Raw genomic sequence first — 12353 nt, forward strand, 5'->3', positions numbered from 1 at the left:
GTCTCTTGAGATCAGGGGAGTGAGGTTTACCTGCACAGCACCTACTCGCTGGCCTCCGTTACACTCACCCCCCTAAACCTCACTCCCATCCGGGTCACGGCACCAATGTAACCCCTCTCTCCCGGTTCCTCACCGCCACACCTCGTTCTCGCTCCGAGTGGGTCTCGAATCCGGGTCTCCGGCATGGGAGGCGGACGCACTAACAAGGAGGCTAAAAACTGCAGCCTCTAGCGTGAGTCGCTAGTGCGTCTCTTGAGATCAGGGGAGTGAGGTTTACCTGCACAGCACCTACTCGCTGGCCTCCGTTACACTCACCCCCCTAAACCTCACTCCCATCCGGGTCACGGCACCAATGTAACCCCTCTCTCCCGGTCCCTCACCGCCACACCTCGTTCTCGCTCCGAGTGGGTCTCGAATCCGGGTCTCCGGCATGGGAGGCGGACGCACTAACAAGGAGGCTAAAAACTGCAGCCTCTAGCGTGAGTCGCTAGTGCGTCTCTTGAGATCAGGGGAGTGAGGTTTACCTGCACAGCACCTACTCGCTGGCCTCCGTTACACTCCCAATGGCCAGTATGCCTTTAGGCTAATTCAGCAAACTATAAACGATGGGAAGTGCTTTTCATCTGAAAATCAGAAGTTTACAATTTACAGCACAGTAAGATTACGGAATATTAATTGTGTGATAAGACGGGAGGCAGTAAAAGTAAAACAATAATTCAACACTTCTTACTTCCTGACAGAATTGTCCTCCTTTTCTAACGATAATTACCCTGACACGACGGAACAAAAATACTGTAGGAATCATTATTCAGGATTTCACCAGCAATAATCCAATAACGAGTGCCATTTCGGAGGTTATTCATGCTTTGATTAACGGAATTACATCTAGGCCTATGCTAATAATAAAAATACAAAGTTTGAATAAGATGACCTGAGATTGGGCAGGACTTATTTTGTCATATGCTGCCACAAACAGTAATACATTTAAGTTTATGTAAACTATAAGATGATTTGGATAAAAAAAAATGCATCTTCCTACTTATAGTAGCCTATGCATTTTCATTAATTTAACTTACAATAGCTATACTCACAATATCATACACATAGTCTTTGGCACTGTAACGGCATTTATCAGATCTGACCATTAAAATGACTTTAGTTTGATAGATAGATAGATAGATAGATAGATAGATAGATAGATAGATAGATAGATAGATAGATAGATAGATAGATAGATAGATAGATAGTCTTGGTATTTAGGAATAATGAGCATATTTAATACATACCGTAGCACTGGTGTGATGATGCTCTAGTTATTAGAGGAATGTGTTGGGAGGGGCCAGCTGACTCCGTCCTGTCCATTGATAGATATATTACTATATAAGAGACGATCACACTCTCAAAGGGTCACATTTGGTCGGGTCTCCAGAAGCACATTTTTCCATCGGCGCACTGTTGCTATGGTTACCCCCAAAAAAGAGGACCCCCGATTTCTGTTTCTATTTACCGCTAGATGAAAATAAGCGAGTTGAATTTGTCATGTTTTGTTGTTATTTATAGGCATGCAAAACAATAAAGTGATAAATAATTACAGTGTTTGGTTTTCAGAAGCAAAGTTTTCGATAGGCGCACTGTTGCTATGGTTACCTCCAAAAAAAGAGGACCGTGATTTCTGTTTCTGTTTCTTTTTACCGCTAGATGAAAATAAGCAAGTTTAATTTGACATGTTTTGTTGTTATTTATAGGTATGAAAAACAATAAAGGGATAAATAATTACAGTAGTATTTATGATTAGATTTTCAGACGCAAAGTACTCCAGCGGCTTACTGTTGCTATGGTTACCACGAAGCGATTTGTGCTAGCGATCGTCTGTTTACGCGTTCTAAACTGGTCGTGATTTGTGGTTATTGAAACGTTGGAAAAGCTAGTTGAAACGTACAAAAATGGTACATTTCTGGGACAGCTAAATGAACACTAAAGTGATAAATAATTACAGTATTTATGCTTCTTTTTTTTAGACGCGAAGTGGCCAAGAAGCGTATTGTTACTATGGTAATCTTGACAGACGAAGGCGATATTTGAGCCTGATCTCATGAAAATGCGTATAAATAAATAGTACGCCAAATAAAAATGAAAACTCATGGTATTGATACGCAAAAATGGACTTTGGCGTGCATATGATACAAATAAAAATGACTTGACAAAAGGAAGTTTGTTCAGCACTCCAAACAATAGATGGAGTGTTGAAAATGAGGACAGTCGGCATTCAGTGACTTTGTGTTTGTTTGATAATATAATGCGATTAAAACCTTGAAAATGACGACATTAGTCAAAAGATCGTGAAGCATTTGATTGATATCATTTCTATGTAATGCAATGACATTCCGACATTTTTAAGTGTGACTTAAGTGTCCAAATATACTTCCTAGGGCAGCCGTATGTCAATAGGCTTTATGTCTCCATACAAGAGCCAGTTTAGATACACGAACAGGTGTTTGGTTCTGTATAGAGCATACAAGCAATCACTTTAATCTTCATTACTATCCGTCAGTTATTTGTAATGCACTTAAGAAGTTAAAGAAAGCTCTGCAGCTTCATTGTGGATTCATTGTGCTCTTGATCAACATACTTACTGTATCACAGCTTCAGCCTCTCTGGAGTAACCTGAGGTGGAGTGAACTGTAAATGACTTTTAATTAAAGCATACACTGTAAAAAAAAATCTGTGACATTTACGGTAAAATACCGGCAGCTGTGGTTGCCAGAACTTCACTGTAAAAATGGTAGCAACATTTTAGGTTTTACAGACTTAACTTAAATTCACAATAAAATACCGTATTTCATTAACTGATGCAATGTTAATAAACCAACATATTGAAGTGTTAATATCTGTTTTGAACCATTGTAATGCACTGATAACCACCAAAAACTGTTAGTGATGAGAAAGTCACATGATGAACCAAAGCTCATCACAAACAGCTTTTCTACGAGCTGAGGAGGGCAATACTTATATATAGAAGGTGCACAGTGTCATTCACACAAACACTAAACCCCACTTTGGTGACACACACGATACTGAAATAATGCCATAAACATTAATTTAGCAACATTAGATGCAAGATTAAACCCTAATGTACACAACTAATAAGAAAAACTAAGCAGAAATCTCAACAACAAAAACATCAAATATGAAGTGTCATGCAGGGAATTCTGGGAGTGTTTTTCACTTCCAAAAACCGTATTTTAACAGTATTTTACTGTAAAATTACATTAAATGTAATTACATTTATTCACCGAATATAGTATGGAAACTTACTGTTAACCAGTTAACAGGTTTTTACTGTAGCATTTTTACAGTCTTTTACTGTTAAAATCACAATCATTTTTTACAGTGTATGCTAAATGGCAGCTAACTAAATTAAAGGTCAATAAATGTCAATACGGTTTACAGATGGCACCTTAAGTGGTACTAATGGAGCCAGTGGGAATATTTACATGAAGAACTGCTGAAATACTGGCGCAACCTAATAAAGAAAGAAAGCAAATGTACAGAATGCAACGCTGTAAACCTCGCCACCTTCATATAGGCAGCTTCCTTCTTAGTGCAGCTTCTTAACCCAAATGACTGATTTTAAAACTGTCTTCAAGTCAATTTTCCTCACGTGAAAGTCATGATTGACACATGATGCTTTACAATAATACAATGCAAATATTGAGGTTTTCAGTGCAATATAAAATAAACAAAATGCACAATGCACTTCTAATTTCTCTCAAATGCATCTGTGATCTTAAATGGAAATGTTTACTCTACAAAAATGCATTTTGGGATTGTTTAACCACAAAAGATTCCATGCTACCTTAGTAATGAGTTTATCTTATGAGGCAGCATAAGTGAATATTGTCTAGGTGCGCTGCAAAAATAAATAAATAAATAAAATAAAATGTATTTATTAAAAAAAAATTATAATAAAAAAAAAACACGACACATTTTCAAGCTTACAGTTCACAAATACTAAGAAATGTGAATTACTTGAAGCTACTTAAAAACCCATGTTAGACCAAGAGAATTTCCTGCAAATGTTGTCCCAACTAGTCAAACACAGCTATTTGAACAAATAATTGAAATGTAACAATACTGCTGAAATGTTAAGGGTTTGTGAGCTCCCAGCATGCATTGCAGCATGAATTGCAGCTATTGTTATTAATGGAACACTTGCCTTGCCTTAATACATTTATTGGCTGAATAAGGCATTTTGCATCTACTGAACAAACAAATTCAAACTGACAAAGCAAAGTAGTGTTATTTCTGTTTTACAGTGTGCAGCTCACTAGGCTTTGGAAGAGAATGTGTGAAAAACAATAAATATGAGCTAGGCTAAACCTCAGCAAATGTGTTAATCAGCAGCCTAAACGTAGTCATGTTGTATAGAATATCAAACAGCATACATTCACAAAAATATAAATATGCATTTTCCTTGTACTGTCTAAGCAGATTCCTGTGTTCAGATGATATATATTGTACGCACACTGATCGAGTGATTACGTTTCACCTCCAGGATTTGTGTTTACCCTTACGAAAAATAAGTTTATTCAAGTGTGCTATTAGTATACTTCTTTTAAACAAAAAAATAGGAAAGTATACTTTTAGTCTACTTTTGATGTACTTCTCAGAAATCGGCTTTATGTACTTCTCAGAAATATACTTAAAATGACATTTAAGTATACTTGACTTATAGCCTACTTAGAAAAAGACTAAATATATTTGAGCTATAATTGTGTTCCTAGAAACCGTGTTTTCATTGTTATACTGTAGGGGGTGCTAGTACACATCTTCTGTACAGAATTTCCAAAAACACAAGTAAAGAAGAAACCGAAACAACAGATGCTTCCGCATGTATTCTAACACCATCACCAGACATAAAACAGCATCAAAACTGTGTAAAGTTGATGTAATGTCGACCCATGAAGAGGTAATACTGACTGTCAAGCTTTGGGGTGTTGATCGACTCTATCTACGTTTTGATTATCATTCTGAATCCAATTCATAGTCTTTTTTTCAGCTTTTTGTTCAAAATGTTATTTATTTTTTTATTATTATTTATAAAACTTACTCACATTCAAGTGTTTAAAAAAAGAAAGCATGAAGCTAGAATAAAATGTTTTTGTTTACAAGCAGATACCCTGTTCTTTTGGTGTTTTGTATGTTCAGATATTCCTATAACAAAATATATACAAATTAATACCTAAACAGGGACATAGTAGTATACTTAAAGTATGATGTAAAGTTCACTTAAAGAAAACTTATGAGTATACTTGCAGTATAAAACTACTAAACTAGTAGTTTACTGAGACTATACTTCAAAGTGTACTAAAAATGCTACTACAAGTATTTAATTAGAAAATCAGTATTCATATAAGTTCACTTTTAGTATAGTTGCAGTACAAGCTAAAAATATTGTTGTAAACTAGTTGTATACTCAAAGTTTACTACTGTTATACTTAAAGTGTACTTAAAAGTATACTTTTATATACTAGAAAGTGGGCCAATTTAGTCACAAGGAGTATTTAAATAGTACACTTACAAGTATACTACTAGTACACTGATATTTGTATACTTGCTACATAAAGTATATACTTGAAGTATACTACTTTTTGGTAAGGGTAGGTTTACGTGCATGAAACCGTATTTTCTTTGCTTTGTCTTTTGTGTCGTTGTTCATCTGCAGTGTTGCGTCTTTGGCTCTTTGAGATAGTACTGTGACACTCACTTTGTTTCTCGCGCCGCTCTAAAGATCAAAGGCGGTTTGTTAACTCATGTCAGTGAACAGGCAGGTATTGTTCTCCGCTGACGTACGCTCCGGACACGACGCGGTTAATGATAGCCGAGACCAGTAAATACCTTCATAACACCTGCTCATTTAACTTCTTATCGATCAGCAGACACAATCTCTGATGCACGTTTACAGTGTGCATTGAGAAATGTGTTTATTATGGTCACATGTAAGCTAACCAATCAAATCATGAGTGTTTGCACTATTGCCACCCACTTTTTCAGCAGGGTTGGTTCTGAAAGTATTTTCTTTTCCCCATAGGGATTTTTTTTTTAAATTCTTCGTTAAAGCATTATAAGCCATGAACCAAACCAACCATCTATTGTGTGAATTACAACATTACAAACTATGAAATATATGCAAAATATTTTGACAGCATTGTGAGACTCGTTTATGGCATTTGCGGCGTTCAAGGAGTGGGCGGAGCTCTTTTGACAATTTCCTCACAGTGACTTTCTGATGGAATTTTCTGTACGGAATCATGGGTAATGTAGTTTTTCATCATAAATTATTAAAAATAATAAAAAACAAAAAATTGAAATAATGTAGGCTGACAGCTTCAACAAAAGCAGATACCATAGATTAACAGCCTCGGATCTAAAAGTAGGTTATAAATTATCGTTAAAAATCCATTTCCCATTTTTTTTTTACTTTTTTCTATTTACTTTAATATTTTTATTGATTGTAACCTTTTATTTAATATCTTCTAAGATTGTCTGTTTCTGGTCGGTTGTTGAGAATAAAAATGTTTGTTCTTGAGAATAAAAAATAAAAAGAAGAATAAAAAATAAAATAAAAAAAATAACAAAACATTAATTAATACATATTTATTTATTACCTTCTATTTAATATCTTCTAAGGCTGTCCATTTTTTGTGTGGTTGTTCTTGAGAATAGAAATAAATAAATAGGAGAATAAAAAATTACAAAATAATTACAAAATAAAAATAATTTATTTATTTAGATTTACCCTTTTATTTAATCTAGTTCTTGAGAATAAAAAAATTGTTCTTGAGAATTAAAAAAAAAAGAAAGAATATAAAATAAAAAGAATAAAATGAAAAAAAAAAACATTATTAATTCATACATACATTCATTCATTTTTATTGATTGATTGATTGAACCTTTTATTTAATATCATCAGTCTGTTTCCAGTGGGTTGGGGAGGGACTGAAACTGTCTCTGTACAAATAATAACGTGTTCTTAAGAATAAAACATTTATAATCTACTTCCCTATGGAGAAAATGAATGGAGCTTTATATCTGGAATTAACTGTTGCACTTATTATGGTCGTCCTAAGATGCTTCTGTGAGGGAAATAACATCATGTGCATTCTGGGTAAAGGCATTGAATTTGTTTCAATGGCTTGCATGTTTTTCATAAATATTGGATTTCAGCGATAGGGGCAAAATATTTGTGAGGTGGAGACATGCGTCTCCATTGTGAAAGATTAATAAAATAAGATTCGTCTGTATGAGATAGCGGAGACAGATAGAGCTCCGGACCCTCGACTCGTGTCTGTCCAGCTAACGAACAATAGAAACGCAATTCCTGTGTATTAGAGGCATTTGAATGGCAGAGAATAACAGCTTATGATGGAGACGTGGGAACAATACTTTGTGAGGGAGCAAAACAAAACCAGCGAACAATCGGGGAAGAGTTTCATAAACACAAAATGATAAATTTGATTAGATTGTCACTAAAAACAAGTTTTGTGCCAAAGCCGTGAACTATTAAGCTTGATGGGGTCAATCCAAGTGTAAACAATGAAAAACTAATGCACTTCCATGAAGAAATATGATCAAACTAATACTTTAATGGGAGGAAATTTGACTGTACACAAAAAAATTATTATATATATATATATATACACGCACACACACACACACACACACACACACAGTGGGTATAGAAAATAATTAACCCACCTTTAAAATAATCACATTTTGTTGCTTTGCCGCCTGAAATGAAGATGAAAATAAATAAATAAATAAACCATCACTGATTTGGAAAAAGCATCATCCCCTTGTGTCAGACTTTGCAGTATTCGCATTTGAAATGTTTTTGTCTCCATCTCATGACTTGTGCCTGTCCACGGCTTTATCCCAGAGATGTTTGACGGTGTCTTGCCACCCATACTTTATTGTTTGCTTCAGTTGCACTACCAAGGACTGAAATGCTCCAGGAAAGCTCTTTTCATGCTGAGCTGATCAAAATGAACACCGCTGATCACAGTCGAAAGTCAGATGGCTTTGTGTGCCATTGAGAAGGTTTTTTATTATTTATTTGTATTACATGTTGGTGTTGTATCTTTCACTTGGATGTTATAAGTTGCACTGAGTAAATACAGCTGGATAAAACAAAAACTGTGTCAGCATAAATCTGTTTGTTGTGAAACACAATTAAATATATTATTAGGTTAAAAAGTATTAACATGGTTAAAATATGACTAGCTGTGGAACAAGCAATATTCAGTTAGTTAAACAAACTGTATTTATTGATGATATGCATTTAAAACCCATTCAGTTATTCACATTAGCATCACATTAAATCTATTAGTTTGTTAAAACTGTGTAATGCAAATGCATGGACATTTCATGTGCAATTCAAATACATTAATCGTAATGTTGTGTTTTTTTATTTTATTTTTTTGAGGCACAAATTCTCAGAATTTTTTAAATAAAATATATGTAAAAATCTCAGGTAAATGTATAAAGAGATGGTAAAAACAAGACATTTTAATTATTTTATTTTAGGCAGAATGTGTTGTTTTTATTCGATATAAATCATCACAGTGTTTAATGGACGTGAACATGCAAATGGGCTGATATTCTGATTAAAAATGCATATTTAAAAGTAAAATGTTTTTATTGCACACTTAACAGAGACAAATCTATTAAATATGATTATTATCTAGTTCATTATACCAGTAATAAGTCACCGAAACACACAAATCACATGCAGAAGGAAGTGTTTTGTTCGTTTTTAACACAAAGACACTTACTGTCATTCTTTCCTTTAATGAAATGTTTTGTCATCAGTGTCAGTACAAGATCATATGAGCTCATTCTGACAAAGAGGGCACAATGAAAGGTCATCAAATCAATTTATGAATGAATAACTTCTTTGCGGAAGAGAAACATCACTTGCATTAGCCAAGAAATGACCTTCCTCGACTGTGTGACATGTATTTTTACCTCACTTTCTCTTTAAAGAGGTTTGGCCAACTTCCAAAGTCGTTTTAGATCTCAGCAATGTCTCAAATGTGCAGCAACATCTGCAACTGAAAGTCAAACATCTCGATATGAACTCAAACATTCTCCCGTTAGTTACTTCTGTTAAGAATATGAAGATAGTTTTGTCATTATCAACAATTCTCATAACAATTCAATATAGTCTGCGCTCATTGTGAGCGGCAGGGAGGGGCTTTCCTGTTGGACGAGTCAATGGAATGAAGTCATTAGAATTAATAACTTGTTTAATACATTAACGGTCAAAAGTTTGGAATGATTACCATTTTTTATGTTTTTGAAAGAAGTCTCTTCTGCTTATCAAAGGTGAATGTATTTACTCAAAAATACAGTAAATACAGTAAAATTGTGAAATATTATTGCAATTTTAAAAAACTGTTTTCTACATGAATATACAGTAAAATGTAATTTATTTCTCTGATGCAAAGCTGTATTTTCAGCATCATTCCTCCAGTCTTCAGTGTCACATGATCCTTCAGAAATCATTCTAATATGCTGATTTGATGTTTAATTAATATAATTTTTTATTGGTGTTCATTTATTACATTGAATTTGTGTTTCTTATTATTATCAATGTTGAAAATATTTTATAACTTTATAAAACTAACTACTGTCACTTTAAAACGATTTAATGTGTTTCTTTTCCTGAATAAAAGTATGAACTTATTTTTATTTTTATTACTCCGAACTTTTGAATGGTAGTCTATCACTGTTTCCACATAAATATGAAGCAGCACAACTGTTTTCAACATTGATAATAATCAGAAATGTTTCTTGAGCAGCAAATCAGCATATTATACTGATTTCTGAAGATCATGTGACACTGGAGTAATGATGCTAAAAATACAACTTTGATCACAGACATAAATTACAGTTTAACAGATATTCACATAGAAAGCAGTTATTTGTCATTCTAATAATATTTCACAATTTTACTGTTTTTACTGTATTTTTAATCAAATAATTACAGCCTTGGTGAGCAGAAGAGACTTTAAAAAACATTAAATCTGAATTATTCCAAACGTTTGACCAGTAGTGTATTATGCCTCGAAGATCTATTATGATTATTGATTAACAAAAGATGCATAAAATTGATGAAAATCAAGCTTTAATGCAAATTATCTAAATAAAGCATTTCAGTTTACTAACTCATCTTTTATACTCATACAGACTGGTGCTACCAGACACAAGTGAGCTGTGAATCCCACTGTAAAGGTACGTTGAGCCTCTATGTGCCGTTTCTGTCTCTTAATGTGCCATTATAGACACTTTGCTCGTTTACAGTATCTAAACTAAATCTAACGTAACTTCTCCATGTTGCTCTAAGGACCAGACCGATGGATTGAAGTCAATGCAGACTGTGGGAAGAACAGACAGTCACCAATCAACATAGTGACGAAGAAAACCAAGCTGGACGAGCGGCTGACGCCTTTCAAATTCACCGGCTACCAGACCGTATTCGACAGCACCATGAAGAACAACGGCCACTCGGGTAAGACAGCAGCTGAAGACAAAAACTAAAATAATCTAGTCTGATGTAGAGCATGTAGCTTGAAATGTCTCTTTTGTTATGCTTTGCAGAGCTCCTTCAATGTTTTTGATTGATTTTGATTTGGAGAAATGAAGCATTTTATCAGTGTCTCAGCAATGGATGCTCTGCAGTGAATGGGTGCCGTCAGAATGAGAGTTGATAAAAACATCAAAATAATCCACAGCACTCCAGTCCATCAGTTAACATCTGGAGAAGACAAAAGCTGAAACAAATCCATCAACACGTTTTTAACTAAAATCCAAGTCCATAATCCATAATAACGCTTCCTCCAGTGAAAAAATGGTTTGGTCTGAATCAGGAGAGAAACCTGTACAGATCAAGCACCGTTTACAAGCCAAAACAGCTCTAAATAAATATGTGGCTGGATTTTTATGTCAAGAACAACCGGAGATGCACTTTTTCACTGGAGGAAGCGTCATTATGGATTATGGACTCAGTGTATTTTAGTTAAAAATGACTTAATGATGGATTTGTCTTCTCCAGATGTTAACTGATGGACTGGAGTGGTGTGGATTATTGTGAAGTTTTTATCAGCTGTTTGGACTCTCATTCTGACGGCACCCATTCACTGCAGAGCATCCATTGCTGAGACACTGATGCAATGCTACATTTCTCCAAATCTGATGAAGAAACAAACTGGTCTGTGTGATGCTGGACTGTAATGTTGTGTTTTCCATCTCAGTTCAGGTCAGTATACCCATCACAGCCACAGTGTCTGGAGGAAACCTGGGAGAAACATACAAGGCCGTGCAGTTTCACCTCCACTGGGGCACCAACGGAGGTCCTGGATCTGAACACACCGTCGATGGAGAGCAGTATCCTATGGAGGTGCGAACAACACCATATCAATGATCTACACCAGCCTGCATCAGATTCACTGAATGAAACCCAACACTCGTTTCTTCCTAATTTTGTGCTGCTGACTCCAAAAAGAGTGTCTGTTTTGCTCGAGTTTGTCACACTTTCTCACAAAATATGATGCATTTTGTAGCATTTTTGCTTTCGACAACCATTTGTAAGGTGAAGAAGTCTTGTATTCTCCCTCAATCAGCAGAAAAACACCCCAAACACACGATTCCCGTCTGGATCTGAGCCACATTACAACTGTATGATCAATTCTCAGCCCATTTTCACATGCATGATGTTATTTTAAGCCTAATCCTGATATCAAGGTTAGAATTATTGTCAGTGACAGAAGAAAATGCATGTTTTCTGCTATATCTTTGGTGGTTTTATTACATCCAAACAGTGACAGAAAATGACATTTTGTGAAGAAAAAAGCTTATTTTGTAAAGTTATTTGACATTAAATGGATTATTTGAACCTTATTATTAGTCCTTTGCAGAATATAAGTTAAATAATACATTTAATAAGATAATAAAATAATATAATGTATTTATTTATAATATATAAATTATATTTATAAAAATAAAATAATTTATTAATTATATATACACACACACACACACAGGTTTGTTTTTGTGAAAAGTGGGGACTCTCCATAGGCGTAATGTTTTTTCTACTGTACAGACCGTATATTCTATTGCCCTACACCAACCCTACCCCTCACAGGAGACTTTGTGCTATTTCAGATTTTCAATACACTCCATTCTGTGTGATTTATAAGCGTTTTGAAAAGTGGGGACATGGGGTAATGTCCTGAAAAGTCACCTTCTCCTTGTAATACCTGTCATACCTTTGTCATTATACACATTGATGT

At 34.7% G+C, this 12353-nt stretch overlaps 1 protein-coding gene across 1 annotated transcript in view; it reads left to right on the forward strand.

Annotated features, from left to right (window-relative positions):
- The first annotated feature begins 6311 nt into the window (after nucleotides 1-6311).
- LOC107563432 (carbonic anhydrase 4-like) overlaps nucleotides 6312-12353 on the forward strand; it is an 18999-nt gene continuing 12957 nt past the window's right edge. Inside the window, exons 1-3 of the mRNA XM_016248310.1 lie at nucleotides 6312-6315; nucleotides 10252-10296; nucleotides 10409-10433. Coding sequence (XP_016103796.1) covers nucleotides 6312-6315; nucleotides 10252-10296; nucleotides 10409-10433 — 74 coding nt within the window. The remainder of the gene's footprint in view (nucleotides 6316-10251; nucleotides 10297-10408; nucleotides 10434-12353) is intronic.

Source organism: Sinocyclocheilus grahami, unplaced genomic scaffold (assembly GCF_001515645.1).
Source record: "Sinocyclocheilus grahami isolate Dianchi unplaced genomic scaffold, SAMN03320097.WGS_v1.1 scaffold875.1, whole genome shotgun sequence".
NCBI classification, from domain to species: Eukaryota; Metazoa; Chordata; class Actinopteri; order Cypriniformes; family Cyprinidae; genus Sinocyclocheilus; species Sinocyclocheilus grahami.